Source organism: Halichondria panicea, chromosome 2, assembly GCF_963675165.1.
Source record: "Halichondria panicea chromosome 2, odHalPani1.1, whole genome shotgun sequence".
Classification (NCBI taxonomy): Eukaryota; Metazoa; Porifera; class Demospongiae; order Suberitida; family Halichondriidae; genus Halichondria; species Halichondria panicea.
The window spans coordinates 1,383,226-1,399,349 of record NC_087378.1 but is presented as its reverse complement, the minus strand read 5'-3'; the positions used below and the strand labels follow the sequence as shown (position 1 = coordinate 1,399,349).

The window sequence follows — 16,124 nt, the reverse complement described above, 5'->3', positions numbered from 1 at the left end:
TTATGTTACCATGCGGTTAACTATTCAGGAATGTTGTGCCAAAGTTCCATACCTTAACCCAAACGATTGGTCTTTTCCATCGCTAAGCGATTGTCCACTATAGAAAAATGTTGGTGTTATATAAACCACCACATACCCACCACCTTTGGTTTCCATGGAAATCTTTTTAGATGAGTTTTATTCACCAACACAATGGTATCATCATATTTTCTTATAAATGCTCCAAGACTAAAGGCACAGTATAGGCATAGAAAATAATGTTAAGCATTGAATGTCTCAATGTTTGTTCATGATCACACTATCTTGCACAATGTCTCCAATCTCCTTTGCACACCCCCAGCTCAGTGTTATGCCTTGTCCACCGTGACCATAGCAATGGATAACGAGAGGGCTTTCAGATTCCAAGCTCTTCTCCAATCTGATACGACTCCTGAGTGGTCTCAATCCTACCGACACTCCAATCACTTCAGCTTTTGCTAGGCTTGGCTCTATTTCAGTGCACCTCTTTAGAATTTCTTTTGTTGTTTCTTCTTCAATTTTTTCACTCCAGTTTCCAGGTTCAAGAGTTCCCCCCAGTGCTACCGAGTCAGATCGAGCAATGATGTATGTTAGCTTCGGTCCTGCATCATAGTGAATGCAATGGTTGATCCATGGTGCTTTGACAAGAATATGCTGTCCTCTAGCTGGCTGCATACTTTCCTTCTCTAACAGATGACTGGCCCAAACACCGGTGCAATTAACTACAACATCAAAACCATCGTAGATTTCTTGTAGTGAATCGATCTTTACTTTCTTGGTAGTCCCTCCTCTGCTCAGAAATTGCTTCTGCATCCATTGGAGATAAAGAGTGGGGTTAACAGTGTACGTGGAATAAGACCAGATTGTTTTGCATTCTGGTGGGAAATTAAAGAGAGAGGTTTCGTCAGAGTCTGGGAGAACACGTCTAAATCCAAAGACAAGATTTGTCCACGATGGATCTGGAGTGTCCTCATGCTGCAAGTGGTAATGAGTCAGTAGTGTGAGCTGAACCTCACTGTTGTCTTCTGAAACATGGATCTTATGGAATCTCTTCATTGTGTCCTGATACCACCTATCCACTTTGTCCCGGTAAGCAGACGCATCTTTTGCAGAGCTGTGGGGGAAAAATAAGGTAGCATTGACAAATTATACTTCAGTTATGGTAGGCTGAATGGCTGTGTAGATCGAACCTACCTAAATTGGTCCGGCCCTTCGTAGAAATCTTGTGGTTTTATAGCAGCACTTGATTTGTTAGAGGCAGTGTCTGGAGTGAATCTGTCAGCTAAGATTGTCACTTGCAGAGCATCTGGGAACCTCTCAGTCAGATGCAGAGCTGTAGAGAGCCCTATCACACCAGCACCAACAACAGCAATCTTGAGCTTCATAGCCATTTTCATTCATTGATCAGCCCCACCCCTTATCTTCTTTTACAAAGTCAAAGCTAGCTTTTGTCTGCATAGATCCATACCCACTTATTCAGCTATTTAAATGGGAGATTCATCAGGAGAAGAGTTTTTTTCGGCCCCTGAGAGTGATGAGGATGGACCCACTACCTCAAGATCAGAACTAGAAACACTGGACAAGCTCTCTCTTGGAGATGAAACACACACTGATACAGCTCAAACCTCACATGATAAAAATACAGACACTACTGATGATGAACTTGGTATCAAAGACAATACGAGAGACCTAGGAGAGGCGACAGCTAATAATGAGAGTGGAGGAGATTATCTGAGGCAAGAGTTTATGAGTGGACTGGACAATCGTATTGTCAGCGATGATCAGGAGGTGGTTGAGGGAGATAAGGTGGAGCTCTCGGAAGAACAAATCAAAGTGAGGTCACAAACCTCACTCATACATTAATAATGTTTTTCTTAGGAATTGAAAGAGAAAGCAAATACATTGAAAGCTGATGGAAATGCTCACTTCAAGAATGAAGGTATTAACCTGTTTTGCATTAGAATCTGATATCGTCAGTGACGTCGTTCCTCACGTTTTCAGATTATGATGATGCGATCGAGTGCTACTCTAAAGCCATTGAGATTTACCCTCTGTCTGTGTGCAGTCATGAGATAGCAGTGTGCTATGCTAACAGGGCTACCTGTCACATGAAGTTGGTATGTTATTTTATGTGCATTCCATGTGCCTATAATTGTAGCCCCAAACGGTTATTGTCTTTTCCATGGACTGTACATTAATTGTGTTGACATCAATCATTATGACATGACATCAATCAGTATTGTTATTATCATCACATGTTCCCCGTGCACATGCAGGATAATCATCAGGCTATCATTGACGACTGCACAAAAAGTAAGTGGATAGTTTAATTGTCAAGTTGGTGGTAGCTATGTATTTGTTCCCATAGGTTCATACACACTTTTATCCTCCTGTTGTTTTCTCAGCTCTAGAGTTGGAGCCAACTTATCTGAAGGCCATTCTAAGACGGGCTCAAGCTAGTGAGACCCTAGAGAAGTATGAAGACGCTTTAAACGGTACGTATGTAAAATACAACTACAAAAAAATACAACGTGTATAGTACAGTATTCATTTTGTTAAGCAGGTACAATACGATGTTTTGTTCTTTATCTCTTCACACCTTAATAGGCCTACTGTTGTTTTAATGCTGTGTTTGTTAGATTACAAGAAGGCCCTAGAGATTGATCCCACCCAAAGCACTGCCAGACAAGCCGTGATGTACCTGCCAGACAAAGTCAAGGAACAAAACGAGAAACTCAAAGATGAGATGCTAGGTATGTTCAATTAATTCAATTATTATTGCTTTAACATCCTTTGGTATGTTGAATTAATTATAATCATACATGCATATGCTTTGTTTTGTACAGGGAAGTTGAAGGAGCTTGGCAACGCTGTACTCGGCCCATTTGGACTCTCAACAAACAATTTTCAGCTACAGCAAAACCAAACTGGTGGTTACTCTATTAATTTTAAAAGATAATTGTCATACTTTTTTGTTGTTTTTTGTCAGAGTACACAATGTCATTAATGTACTGCAGTGAACACTATAAATCATATCAATAACAACACTTTATAGTTAATACTAGTCAGATGAAACAGTCCATACTTAATATAATGATAATTCAGTTTTTGTAGAAGAGTTCCTTCAGCTGTTGTTTGGTGTCCTCAGGGGAGGTGGTCCTGTGCCCAATCGTGCGAGGGTCCTCGTAGATCTCGTAATCGTTTCCTCCAGGCATCGTTTTGTCTCCAAAAAAGTGTATTTCTTTGAATTGGGTCAAATCCATGAGACCCAGGCAGAAGGTCTTATCCCAGCCGGTAGGAAACACATCAAAGCTTATCTGCCCACCAATGGAGAACTGGAGACCCATATCAGGGAATTCTTGCTTGCAGGCTTCAACAAATGTTTCACGAATTTTGTGCGTCTTGTCGTATTCGAAGAACTCCATTCGTTCCTCCTGAGTGCAATTTCGACCGACGGGGCAAACATTGATGAGACCATCTCTGAACTCAATGAATGTGCCACGTTTCTTGGGAATGTCCAGATCGGCTGTATAGCGGAGACAAAAATTGACAAATTTCTTTACTTTTTCTTCACCGAGTTTCTTCTTGATACTCATGCGGCTGAACTCTTTGCCATCTTTGAATGCAACTAGGCCATTCTCTGAGAACACATAGTCGTACATCTGTGTGAAACCCTCTCCTCCCATTTGCTCCTCCATCTTGACAAAGTCAGAGCCTCCAACGACTCCAATCACACAAATCTCTTTGAGTTTAAGAATGAACTCTTTCATATCGGGTTTGATGACCAACCTCGAGGGCGTGAGGGTGCCATCCACATCAAAAAGAACTAGAACGTCTCTACCACTCATAATGTTCACTGCACCAGCTTGCAAAACGGAAACACACACCAGAGCTCAAGCTTTTTTACAAAATGAATTTTATAAGGGCTGCTGGTTCTCACTGGTTCCCTGGTCAAAGTTCAGCTGACTTCACAAGGTTTCTATGCTATTCTGCGCATGTGCAAGAGAAGTAAAACCTCAATCTCACAACAAGCCACACTTGATTTGTCTAATCAAGTTATGGACACATGCTTTAATGACTTCACATGCATTCTGCACATGACTATTCATATTTAGAACATGCACAAGAGCTTGTCATTTTCAATACAGTGCCATGCCTCCGAATACTGTTACAGTTGTAGTTATAGTTTATGAGATATTCAATAATAGCACATGTACATCCATAACATTAGTTCCAGTCAGTCCAGTTCTAATCAAATACTGTCCATCATTTAGTTTTGAGAAGAATGTAAAGGAATCGTTATCATCCAGAAACTTTACAGGATCCAAATTCTGTTTCATCGAATCATTAACAACATTGCCATCCACAATTGCCCCTGCCGCATCGCAAGGTCCATCTTGTCCATCCGTACCTACAGAGGCAAAGAGGCAGTGGGAATCCACAGAGGTTCGAAGTTGGTTCAGTTTTATGGCAAAGGCAAGTGCTAGTTCTTGATTTCGTCCTCCCCTCCCATCTCCCTTAACTGTCACTGTAGGCTCTCCTCCGCTTATTAGACAAATTTGATGACAACATCCTTGGACATTATCGTGGATTGACGAAAAAGTATTTAACAAATTGTCTCTGATATCTTCTGAGCAGTTTTCAAAGCAGACTTCTGGCAATTGAAAAGATTCTCCTTTCATCGCTGAAAAAAGGCTATGAGCAACTAAGGCGAACATTTCTCCTATTTTCCTTGCTTCCCCTTGAATGGAATGAGACCACACATGACTTGAATATCCGAGAGCCTGGGCAGTTTGTAGAGCAGCAGCTGTGGCAATTTTGTTTGTCCCAACCAGTACATTCTGTGTGTTGATATACTCTCCGTTACAAACGGGTACATTGTTATTCACTTCTTCTGTTTTAACCAAATGTGTTATAATTGATGTTGGAAGTTCTTCTCTAAGCTTGTACTTGTCCAAGAGATCGAGTACATCCCAATTGTGGGTGTTATTTGGTACCGTGGGTCCGCTGGCAATCGTCTCCAGTGGGTCACCTATAACATCAGACAGTATTAGAGCAACGAGCTGTAAGGATACAAGTCAGCAAGGTAAAGCACCTATAAAAAAAGCTGTACCTTGGACGGGTAAGCTGCTTGAGCTAGTTTGCCTCCCTTGATTTCAGAGAGTGCCTTCCTGAACATGTTTAGCTCATTGATGTCAGCACCACACTTAACCAGACTCTCCATAACCTGGGCACACAAATAGGATACATGAAATTCCCTGACATGTAAACTCACAGAAATGTATCATTCTGTATCGAGGAACTGATTTTCACTGGTATGTGTGGTAAAAGGTGATACCTGTTTTTTCTCCTCCAGGGTGACCCCACTGACAGGACAGGGCAGAAGAGCAGACCCACCACCAGATATCAGAGTGATGATCAACTCATCGTCCTTGGCACTCCTCACCAAGCTCAGTATCTCTCTAGCTGCCAACTCAGACGCTACATCAGGGAGATTGTGTAGAGCCCCTTCACGAATTCTGCATACAGTAGAATACAAGATAAACAAACATAAATCCCGCGACTCATTATTTGCACCTTATTCTACTTGTTTCAGGAGGTAGGTATTGTGGGAAGTTGGACATTGCTGTGCTCATGGTCCCTATGGGAACACTAGCCACACCCTCGATAATATGTTCCCCAATCACATTTTCCACAGCTGCCACCATTCCGAGCACTGCCTTGCCAAATGCCACCACCTTCACATTACTGCAGAAACAACAAGGTCGAATGTGATGCATGCCAAACATTGAAGAAAACAATTACACTCCGATTGAAATTACCGGTTTAGCTGGTAAGACGCATGGCCAACAGTGAGCACCTCAGTCGCCCTATCAAACTCTAATGCTTCAGATATTAGCTTCATAGGGGAGACAGTTGCAATGGCTGCAGAGTAGATCTTCTCCAGGTGAGAGTATCTCAGTCCAGCTCCCTTCACTGCTGTGCTCAAGCCTCGGCTCATCATCCTATCATAGCTGAGGTATGTTGTGTACGTACAGGATAACACACAATTTTATTGCCTCGATTTTATTGCTGCTGGATTGGTAAAGATGGGCGTGGCTCAGCATACTAAGATGGGCGTGGCTGGAGGTGGGGCAATGATCATTCAAGGAGTTGTGTTCTCAAAGAGATCATCATTATCCAGCCCTCAACAGTTCATCATCAGGTGACAAGTCATTATCAACTGTGTAGCAAGAAATCAAACTAAGGCTGTCAGGTAGGAAGATTAATTATTGAACAGTTGACTTTGTATTAGATCTAGTACATGTGCTTGTTTTATTTTCTATCCCATGTGACTATAAATGCCTTAACCAAACCTCAGCTAGTAGCTCTGACTCATTCATGGATTTGTTCTCAGATGAGCAGCAGGGGGTATGGAAGTGGTGGTGGGGGGACGATACGAAGTGTCATTAGACGAAAGGTGGCCATCTCATACGTGATCAGAGACGTTGAGGAGAAGCTAAACCGATCGGGTGTGAACAAGCTCTGCTTTGACCGCACCCACCAGCACCTATACACAGCTGGTAGGGACTCAATCATTCGGAGTTGGGACCTCAGTCAGTATTCCGGGAACAATGAGATTGTAAGTATATATAATGGAGGTCTCATGGAATTCTCTGGTTCACGTTGTTCTTTTGTTTTTTCATCATAGCCCCATCTCAAGTCCTTTGAGCACCACACTGACTGGGTCAATGACATTGCCCTCTGTATTGACGGCAAATACAGTAAGTCGTGCACATACGTACACCACACACCTAGTTAGTGTAGTCCCTCCCACACACACACCACACACAGCACTATAACTTAACCCACAAACTCCCCCACACACACACACATCACACCCCACACTCATCCCACACCACACACACAGTGATGTCTGCCTCCTCCGACACAACTATAAAGCTATGGGACACTAACAAAGGATCGTGTGCGTCTACTCTAAGAACACACAAGGATTATGTGAAGTATGTAGTGTCCACTTCCTGTTGCGTTTCATCCATTTCCTGTTTTTAGGCCCTCTCTTAGCTAATTACATATAATACTAATCCTCAACTATTTTTAGGATGCTATTGGACCATTCTGCTCCCTTAAGTAGTGTCCGACCAAGCATTCCTCTAAATGTCCCCTCTCATAACCCCCCCCCCACACACACACACACGCACACGTGTATAGGTGTCTGGCTTACGCAAAGGATACCGAGTTGGTGGCCAGTGCTGGCCTAGACAAGAACATCTACCTCTGGGATATCAAGACCCTCACCTCTCTCACCTCTGCTAATAACACCATCACCAGTGAGCATGCAGCCATGTTGGTTGAGTAACCATACGCACGTGTACAAGCATTCGAAAACCCTCAACAAAGTGCAGGGCATCATTTAAGTTCTCTATTTGCATTGTACATGTAGCTGGCCCATGCTTTTGTTGGTTGAGTCATAGCACAGAGCTTATCGATGTTTGTTTGTGCAGCCACTACAGTTACTGGATCAAAAGAGTCTGTGTACAGCTTGGTACTCAACGATGCTGGGACTGTCCTCATCTGTGGCTCCACTGAGAAGGTGAGGGCATAGTCATGGACTACACTCTATTTATAGCAGTATAGCCAAACGTGTGTACTGGGCACTGTATGGAAGCCTTTGCTTGAATGTCTCTGGCTATAGTTAATTGTACAGTCTGAGACTATACAAAACTGAGCGCATGAGCTAAGAGTTTGGTGGTCATAGCAACACCCCCAAACTGTCTTTACTTTATAAGATGTAACGTAAGAAAAATACTATAAACGACTGCATGTGTGTGTATACCTATTGCTCTACTACAGTTGTTGAGAGTGTGGGATCCTCGTACGTGTGAGCGATCAATGAAACTGAAAGGACACACGGACAATGTCAGAGCTCTCCTTCTCAACAGAGACGGAACAATGGTGAGAGATACTCCCTGTGTCTGAACTGCAGCCTGTTCTCCTACCCACTTGTAAGACCTAGCTCCTTTTGTGATCAGTATACTCCTTGTCAATTTTGTAAAAAAAAACCCTTTCTTGTATCTTGCGTATATAGGCGTTACCAACAGCTCTGAGAAATTATCCTGTACAGTGTACATACTACATGTACATGTAGTGTGACATCAGTCTATGACATCAGTCTGATGACTCTCTCAATACACAGTGTTTGTCTGGGAGCTCGGACGGCACAGTGCGGCTCTGGTCGCTAGGGCAACAGCGGTGTGTGGAAACGTTTCGAATACATGAAGAGGGAGTGTGGGCGTTGGCTGTGGACAATGAGTTCACCACCTTCTACTCTGGAGGCAGAGACAAAAAGGTCTACGCTACTGAGTTGTTTGAAAGTAAGTCAAGTAAGAAAGAAAACACGTACGCAATGTGTCAGATCCAAACACTAGTTGCCTTACGTGTACAGTGAGTATAATTATTTGTCTAGAGTCCCTAACTAGCAACTAGAAATGGTACAAGGGCTATAAGTGTATTATGTACTTGCTAGTTAAGATTAGGGATGAAGACACCTTTTTGTATCTTGCAGCTAGCCAAGAGTCCACACTGTTGTTTTGTGAGGAGTCTCCTATACTGAGTCTGGCTCTGGACACTAGTGGAGGGACTGACTCTCTCTGGGTGGCTACCACAGATACCAGTATCAACAAGTGGTCTGTTGATCCCAAACTCCTTATTGAGGAAGGGGATGGTCTCGTGAGTGGGGAGGAGTCAGAGGAAGAGGTGGTGATCACTAATATAGACGAGCCAACTCCGTTCATTACTAAACCTGTTGCCACTCTGCCTGGTGAGTTTTTAATCACATTTTTATTTTAACTACATTGTAATTGCCTCTAATGTGAAGGTGGCAGTAGCATCAAGGACTTCCGTGTCCTTAACAACAGACAACAAGTGTTGACTAGGGACTCCAATGATAACGTGGCACTCTGGGATGTGATGCACGTGAGTTAACCTTGGTAGCTACATATTGAGGTGTGTTTGGGATAGCAGCCAGTGAAGTAGTCAACTCATTCAAAGCTGGTCTGTTCCTGACTTAAGCACATGTTTTAGGGGACCGAGGGTACATGTATATCTGTCTGTAATCAGAGGAGGTACGACACGCGTGCCTCGATAATGATTCCGCCCACGCTCAACGTTATTGCAGAGGCTAATTGCTAAATTGAGGCGCGCGTGTCGTACCTCCTCTGATCTGCAACCCACAGTGCAAGAAGCTGAACCACTGTGATTGACCTAAAGTGTGTAGAATGTGTACAGCCTAGTGGTGTGGTTATACATGTACACTCTACTACTGTAGTACTGCCTGCATGTAAATAAGGTTTGAATTTCAAGTGAGGTGATTGTAACTTTATAAGTCAGTGTAGTTTTGAAAAGCTTACGTACGTATGTGAGGATGTGTGTTGCTTAGGCTCGAAAGATTAAGGATCTTGGCCCTGTGAATATGGATGATGAGGCCGCACAAAGACAGGAGAAGTACTACACCCCTAACTGGTTCTCTGTCGAGGTCAAGACTGGGGTGAGTTATAGTATAGATTGAAGAGTTAGAGGGATAGGAAACGGAGTGGTGCACGTGATGATTTTACATTGAATCTGCAGTGGAGCCTCGAAAACAATCCGCGTTACGCCCTATGAACGAGGCTATTATGCCGGGTAACTCCCTCAAAATAAGAAAGTTGGGTTTCCTCGAGACATTATCTCTTTCAACAATTTATAACACGCCTAGTCCATGAGCCACGTGTAGTACTTGCTAATGACTGACCACACCCAGTAAAAGAGACTTTCCAATAAAGTTATAAGTTCCCAATGCTGTTTTAGAGCTAATGGACCATGTAACGTGTAAGCGTGCTGGTTATGACTACTACAATAGGTATAGACCTTGAAATATAAGTGAGTTGCACAAACTTAGCACAGTTAGTATTATGCACTGGGTGTAGAATTAATTAGAAATAGGTATTGTTGTGATGGCCTCGATTAAACCGCAGCGTAGCACGGACGTATTCAAGAATACCAACCGTTTCCTATATCCCTCTAACTCTTTAATCTATGGTTATAGGGAGAGGGAAGTGAAATAGAACTGTTGGCTGTTTGTTAAAATTAGTTGTTTGCAATATGGAGAGTCATTCCTTCTTTTTGTATATGGTACATTGCAAATGCAAATGTTTTGTGTGGCTGGATAATTGTGTAGTTTGAACATACTCTTGATTGCTAGATGCTGACAATTCGCCTGGAAGAGAATGAGTGTTTCTCTGCCTGGGTCATTGGCTCCCGTACCAACGCAAAGGACGTGGCTTCAGACCTCAAGAGTAAGCCTGAGGGAATTACAGTACATTGTGCATTCAACCATGTCTGAAGTTGTGTTATCAGATGTGTACTGATTGTGCAGTGAACCTTGGAGCTCTTCTACTGCATGCCTTGTTCGAGCACTGGCCCTCTACCCACCCACAGCAGGAGGAGAAACACACAGACAAAGGTAGCTAGATCTAGTAACCCTTACCCCTTTTATACTTTTCTTCTCAATCTTGCATCCTCTCAAACAATAATTACCCCTCTCCTCTACACACACACACGCACACAGCCCCACTAGCTCCCTCCCCTCCACCCCCACCCCAGTTGGAGGAGCTGCTTGAGATCTGTGCCGGCTGTGATGCTGTGATGTGGGAGAAACTGGCAGCTGCTCTCACCATACCAGAGGAGGAGGTGGAGAGACTCAAGAACACTCACCCCAGCAAACCAGAGCTGTGTCTGGAGGACTTGTTCAAGGTGAGTAGAGTTCTTGTGGTGTAGCAATTAAGCTAGTAGTTTCTCTATTTTCATAGCATTGTGCTTATTAACCCGAGGCGCGTGGGCGGCCACGGGTTATAGTAGTTGTTACCCGAGGCGCGCGTGGGCGGCCACGGGTATAGTAGTCCGTTGGTCTGTTTGTTTGTTTGTTTGTAATGTGTGAGTCTACTCACCTGCATGCCATGGCACTGCGTTTACAGCATGGATAGCCTTCATACAACAAGTTATTAATTTTAATAGTGGCAGAATTTCATGTTAAACCTTCGTTGTCAAATAAAAACGAGCAAAAGCTAAGAAGCTTGTGACTGGGTCTGCTTACCTGGATGCTCTAGCACTGCGTTTACAGCATGGGTAGCCTCCACACAACAAGTCAGTACTTCTAATAGTGGCAGCTTTCGGTGTTAAAGCTTCGTTGTCTAATAAAAGCGAGCAAAATGTAGCTTGAACAGAACTTGCACATGCGTTACTTATAACTGAAGTGATCCTGTACCAGGTCCAGAAACAATGGAACAGGGTCACTAAAGTAGAAAGCTGTATATACCAGGAACAATATTGGAACAGGGTCACTAAACCAGAAAGCTTGCTTTAGCTGACTGGGATCCATGCAGGACCTGGAGCCATACTTCTCTGAGACTCCATGCTTCTTTGCTGTGATCCTAATCCACAGTGCATATATTTATAGTACTACTACCTGTTCTCAAATGTTTCAGCATGCCTCCAGTCTGGTTTAGTTTTATTGCTCCTGAGTTGCTGTGCAAGTCATGCATGATGATGTTAACAACATCACTATATGCACTGCATTATATCAGTCTTCTGGTTTCTTTATAATCATGTCACCAGCCGAGGGTTTGCACTTTAGTGCTCTAGTTTGGTTTGTTTGTTTGTTTGTTTGTTTGTGACAGGTGAATCTACTCACCTGGATGCCACAGCACTGCGTTTACAGCATGGATAGCCTTCATACAACAAGTTATTAATTTTAATAGTGGCAGAATTTCCTGTTAAACCTTCGTTGTCAAATAAAAACGAGCAAAAGCTAAGAAGCTTGTGACTGGGTCTGCTTACCTGGATGCTCTAGCACTGCGTTTACAGCATGGGTAGCCTCCACACAACAATTCAGTACTTCTAATAGTGGCAGCTTTCGGTGTTAAAGCTTCGTTGTCTAATAAAAGCGAGCAAAATGTAGCTTGGACAGAACTTGCACATGCGTTACTTATAACTGAAGTGATCCTGTACCAGGTCCAGAAACAATGGAACAGGGTCACTAAAGTAGAAAGCTGTATATACCAGGAACAATGGAACAGGGTCACTAAAGTAGAAAGCTTGCTTTAGCTGACTGGGATCCATGCAGGACCTGGAGCCATACTTCTCTGAGACTCCAGGCTTCTTTGCTGTGATCCTAATCCACAGTGCATATATCTATAGTATATGCACTGCATATACTACCTGTTCTCAAATGTTTCAGCATGCCTCCAGTCTGGTTTAGTTTTATTGCTCCTGAGTTGCTGTGCAAGTCATGCATGATGATGATAACAACATCACTATATTATGCACTGCATTATATCAGTCTTCTGGTTTCTTTATAATCATGTCACCAGCCGAGGGTTTGCACTTTAGTGCTCTAGTATGATATGTTGATCTCTTTTTGCCTATTTGTACAGTATTATACTGTAAAGAGTGTGCCAATTAACCATCATTTGCGTTTGTATCCACTGAGAAGAATTTTGAGGCAAGCCTGAATAATTTCCCCCCTTGACTCCATAGAATGTAATAGTAGTGTCAGTATCCCTCATGGATATTCCCCCCCCCCCACACACTCACACAGATGTGGCTGAAGGAGGCTGAGGATGTGACGTGGGACCGATTCTCTGAGAGTTTGGCGACCATTGAGCAAACGGAGTTGGCTGAACGTGTTGAGGAGAGGCTGGTTCAGTATCACGAGCAGCAGAAGACGGTGGGCAAGGAGACAGTGGAGTCGAGTGATGTACAGGTGAGGACCGTTAGAGCAGCTAGTGTGTAATCATCATCCAGCTGATGTTAGAGCAGCTAGTGTGTAGCTGATGTTAATTACCTGCAGATGTGTACTGAGGTCTGTGTACTCTACCCCACAATGCATTTAGTAGTACATGTACTAGTCTTACTATCAGATGGCAATAACTTGTTGTACCTACGTGTACCTGTATTGTGTTGGTATAATTATTTACCCAAACAGTGTTTCCCTCTTGTTACCAATGAATGGTCGTATACCAACTGCAGGACTACTTGTACTTTGATGTTCCTAAGCACACCCCTGTGATCATCGCAGAATCAGGTGACTGTGGGACCACCCTCGTCCGTTTCCTGGCCGGTGATGCCGGTGGTAACCATGAGACAAAACAGCTCAACAACTCATGCCCTGTTTGGGCCATGGACATTGTCTGTCAGGTGAGTACACTAGCTGTACCCGAATACATAATTACATCGTTAGTGAGGAGGTGTTATAAGTTTAATAATTTTGCCATCAATTGTTATTTGCAGAAAAAACTGCCTGGAGTCATCAAGATCAACTTCACTCTAGTCAAGGAGCCAAAGAATATCAAAGGAGGAAAAGAGTGAGTTAATTGTCTGAGCAAACTACCTTCAATACATCATATTGTGTTACCTTTACTACTTACATGTACCATGCCTGTTATCCTATATACAAAACTATGTTTTTCACCTATTTTTTTTAATTGGCTGCACAAGTGATCGACTGTCAGCACAAGACCTGCTCTCCATTAGAAAGGTACAGGAGTATGTCTGTCCGAGGTTGTTTGGCAACAAAGAAGGGAAGGTCGACAATCTGGAGGAACAGGCAGGGCAAGTGGAAGTACAGTGCATGGATCAGGTGGGTGGGGATAAATTATTGTCTGGAATGTTGTCTACTTTCCACATTTTGTGTTGGTATAATGGTTCATGTACATGCAGTGTGTTCCCCTCTAATAATTATGGATCACTATTATTATCATAGTTATTAGAAGGCCTAAAAATGGTATCGTGATGTGTAAGCTTGACGTGGCCTTAAGTGATATGTGTACACTGTTGCTATACTAGACATTGTGATGTATATAGGTGGTAGCTTTGTATTGTCATTGTGTAGAATGGTGTTCCCCCATATACTGCAGGTGCTTGACCCTGAGCTAGACCTGAGGACAGTGAAGTACTTCATCTGGAAGAGCAGTGGAGATGTGAAGCTGGTGTACAGGGAGAAGGTTGATCCCTCTGTGCTTGAAGAGGCTCCATTGAATGGGGAAAAAACTGAACAGTTAGCATCAAATGATTAGCTGTTGATTTTTGTGTGTCGATATCCCCTAAATTTCTGTGTTCATTTTTATGTGCATGATGTTTACTGTTGAGATTGTCTATTTCATAAATTTTCTTAATAATACAACTATATATAATTACATACATGAAACCATTGGCAACATAAAAGGTTACATATAATTATATATAATTATCTTCGTACTGGTATTCTATAATACCAGGCAAATGACTCTGCTAATACACACAATGTAATAAATTTAGGTCACTACAAGGTCAGTTTGTTGTTTTGCAATTGAAGGCTTCTGTTGGAGGCAATTGTCAGTAAAATGCCCAGAATTTAGACAGATAAGGCACCAAGCGTCTTCACTTCCATGGGCAAAATCGCATTCATGCTTCATTTTTGTACACCTTGGAGGCTTTTGCTCGAAATAATTGCAGGGATGAACTTTGCGAACAGGGTTTCCTCGTCCTTCGATCCTCCCCTTGAAATACGTTTTTTCGTCTTCAGTGTGTTGATATTGACACCTGGTACCAAACTTGCAGTTGTACTTGTAAGGGCACGAATCAGAGTACTGCTGTCTAAGACGATGGCTACGTGGTTTCCTGCGGTATGTTTTCCAATCGTCAAAGGAGTCCGCTTCATAATTGACATCATTATCTGATCCTGCAAGAGCTTCCTCGTTATTGTATATACCAATTTTATCAAGCCGCGCATCATCGAATTTTAGTCTCTCTGAATCGACAGGTTGTTCGTAGATATGTTGACTGTATTGTAGGAACGTTTGGACCATGATAATGCTTGGGAGACGATATTGCTTCTCTTCTCCATCAGCTTCTAACTCAATATCGGTAACAAGTTGCTTAATGTCAAAATCTCCCCTGAAAACAAGAACAAGGTCATTGGTTTTTCCACTCTCATGGCTGAAAAACCAGTAGTATTGAGATGGCCACTGAGCTATGCTCTCTAGTTGATCAAGCCACGACTGCGTTGGGATACGTTGGTGAAAATATCCACCTCTGTCAAACGCCGTCTTTTCGATGGAGAAAACAACACCTCCTTTCTTGACCAAATGGAGGACTTTGTCTGAAATTTTAAATCGCAATTCAGTAAACGAGACTTTGTCCACAAAATCATCAAGATATCTGATCACAACACGCCCGTCGTTGTCTCTAGCAAAGCGAAGCAAATCTTGGGACATAGCATGCTTCCACATACACACTTCAACCAACCAATAATCTTCTTTCATAACCTCCTGAATTGCAGGTATCATATCAGCATCTCCTGTAACCAGGACAATGGTCGTTTTCTTCTTAATTGATTTTGTGCGAATTGCAAGAGCAGTGACTTCAGCTACTAATCGAGTATCAACTTTCTTTTCCTTCCCAGTCAATGTGTGCCTCTTGTCTGTTGTCACCCTCCAGCCTTGCTCCTTGATCTTGTTCCACACGAGGTGGTTCAGAGCCGTACAAAACACCTTGGGCTACCAAGCGCCCGTCAGCAAGCACATCAGTCAGATTTCCTATGTCAATGCGAACACGGTGGTCTTCCACAGTTTTAAAGCGTTTAAGCTTGCTTTGAAGGGCCTTGGCTCCAATCCAAATGTTGGAGTCATCAACAAAGATGTAAATCCCTGGTGATTCGTTAATGTCATTGCAAACAGAGCACTTTAGCACATCAGGTATGGTGCTTGCCCCATGGAACCTGTCTGGAAAGCATTTTATATTACAAATAAAATGCTCTTGGCAATGAAGCTTTGTAACATCCCTTTCTTGACATTCAGACGTACAGTCCACGCATGGATACACAGTCTGCAAAGACACTTTTCTAGCCATCTTTAAATGACTTCTAAACTTGTTTGATCTACGAATTATAACTTGCTTGAATTAAGTTGACGTAGTGTGACTGAAACATAGACACCAGGCATGTATACTACAAAGTTTTCCCATTGTGGTATCTACATAACATAATTGTGGTTAATCAGCCCACATTGTTAAAGAAAACTCCCTGTAATTCT

At 42.8% G+C, this 16,124-nt stretch overlaps 5 protein-coding genes and 1 pseudogene across 5 annotated transcripts; 2 read left to right on the top strand and 4 right to left on the bottom strand.

Moving 5' to 3' along the window:
- Nucleotides 1-163: 163 nt before the first annotated feature.
- Nucleotides 164-1,438, bottom strand: LOC135331482 (D-amino-acid oxidase-like). Its single transcript, XM_064526658.1, has 2 exons — nt 1,213-1,438; nt 164-1,132 (listed from the first exon to the last, which is right to left on the bottom strand). Exons 1-2 carry the CDS (start codon nt 1,413-1,415, stop codon nt 277-279), a joined length of 1,059 nt encoding a protein of 352 aa, XP_064382728.1. The 5' UTR covers nt 1,416-1,438; the 3' UTR covers nt 164-276.
- Nucleotides 1,439-1,465: 27 nt separating this feature from the next.
- Nucleotides 1,466-3,929, top strand: LOC135331479 (tetratricopeptide repeat protein 1-like). Its single transcript, XM_064526656.1, has 7 exons — nt 1,466-1,851; nt 1,897-1,957; nt 2,020-2,135; nt 2,295-2,331; nt 2,424-2,513; nt 2,658-2,771; nt 2,865-3,929. Exons 1-7 carry the CDS (start codon nt 1,507-1,509, stop codon nt 2,975-2,977), a joined length of 876 nt encoding a protein of 291 aa, XP_064382726.1. The 5' UTR covers nt 1,466-1,506; the 3' UTR covers nt 2,978-3,929.
- Nucleotides 3,022-4,001, bottom strand: LOC135331481 (uncharacterized). The gene has a single exon (XM_064526657.1). It carries the CDS (start codon nt 3,864-3,866, stop codon nt 3,120-3,122), a length of 747 nt encoding a protein of 248 aa, XP_064382727.1. The 5' UTR covers nt 3,867-4,001; the 3' UTR covers nt 3,022-3,119.
- A 191-nt stretch (nt 4,002-4,192) lies between these two features.
- On the bottom strand, nt 4,193-6,108 carry LOC135331478 (glycerate kinase-like). Its single transcript, XM_064526655.1, has 5 exons — nt 5,841-6,108; nt 5,596-5,766; nt 5,357-5,537; nt 5,132-5,245; nt 4,193-5,081 (listed from the first exon to the last, which is right to left on the bottom strand). The coding sequence occupies exons 1-5, from the start codon at nt 6,020-6,022 to the stop codon at nt 4,206-4,208; spliced, it is 1,524 nt and encodes a 507-aa protein (XP_064382725.1). The 5' UTR covers nt 6,023-6,108; the 3' UTR covers nt 4,193-4,205.
- Nucleotides 6,109-6,117: 9 nt separating this feature from the next.
- Nucleotides 6,118-14,236, top strand: LOC135331475 (WD repeat-containing protein 48-like). The gene is made up of 19 exons (XM_064526653.1): nt 6,118-6,274; nt 6,416-6,640; nt 6,710-6,782; nt 6,929-7,022; nt 7,231-7,349; nt 7,524-7,612; nt 7,873-7,974; nt 8,216-8,393; nt 8,585-8,839; nt 8,897-8,994; nt 9,458-9,565; nt 10,259-10,352; nt 10,433-10,519; nt 10,625-10,809; nt 12,653-12,817; nt 13,084-13,251; nt 13,345-13,418; nt 13,552-13,693; nt 13,971-14,236. The coding sequence occupies exons 2-19, from the start codon at nt 6,416-6,418 to the stop codon at nt 14,127-14,129; spliced, it is 2,415 nt and encodes an 804-aa protein (XP_064382723.1). The 5' UTR covers nt 6,118-6,274; the 3' UTR covers nt 14,130-14,236.
- Nucleotides 14,237-14,350: 114 nt separating this feature from the next.
- LOC135331477 (uncharacterized) lies at nt 14,351-16,081 on the bottom strand (annotated as a pseudogene).
- Nucleotides 16,082-16,124: the final 43 nt, after the last annotated feature.

Coding starts and splice junctions, on each gene's coding strand:
- LOC135331482 (XM_064526658.1), bottom strand. CDS start 1,415: ATGAAAATGGCTATGAAGCTCAAGATTGCTGTTGTTGGTGCTGGTGTG. Junction 1,133..1,212: donor GAAGGGCCGGACCAATTTAG/GTAGGTTCGATC, acceptor TTTCCCCCACAG/CTCTGCAAAAGATGCGTCTG.
- LOC135331479 (XM_064526656.1), top strand. CDS start 1,507: ATGGGAGATTCATCAGGAGAAGAGTTTTTTTCGGCCCCTGAGAGTGAT. Junction 2,136..2,294: donor CTACCTGTCACATGAAGTTG/GTATGTTATTTT, acceptor GTGCACATGCAG/GATAATCATCAGGCTATCAT. Junction 2,514..2,657: donor GTATGAAGACGCTTTAAACG/GTACGTATGTAA, acceptor TGTGTTTGTTAG/ATTACAAGAAGGCCCTAGAG.
- LOC135331481 (XM_064526657.1), bottom strand. CDS start 3,866: ATGAGTGGTAGAGACGTTCTAGTTCTTTTTGATGTGGATGGCACCCTC.
- LOC135331478 (XM_064526655.1), bottom strand. CDS start 6,022: ATGATGAGCCGAGGCTTGAGCACAGCAGTGAAGGGAGCTGGACTGAGA. Junction 5,246..5,356: donor CCCTGGAGGAGAAAAAACAG/GTATCACCTTTT, acceptor TTGTGTGCCCAG/GTTATGGAGAGTCTGGTTAA. Junction 5,082..5,131: donor AAGCAGCTTACCCGTCCAAG/GTACAGCTTTTT, acceptor GTATCCTTACAG/CTCGTTGCTCTAATACTGTC.
- LOC135331475 (XM_064526653.1), top strand. CDS start 6,416: ATGAGCAGCAGGGGGTATGGAAGTGGTGGTGGGGGGACGATACGAAGT. Junction 10,353..10,432: donor CGTGGCTTCAGACCTCAAGA/GTAAGCCTGAGG, acceptor CTGATTGTGCAG/TGAACCTTGGAGCTCTTCTA. Junction 10,520..10,624: donor GGAGAAACACACAGACAAAG/GTAGCTAGATCT, acceptor ACACGCACACAG/CCCCACTAGCTCCCTCCCCT.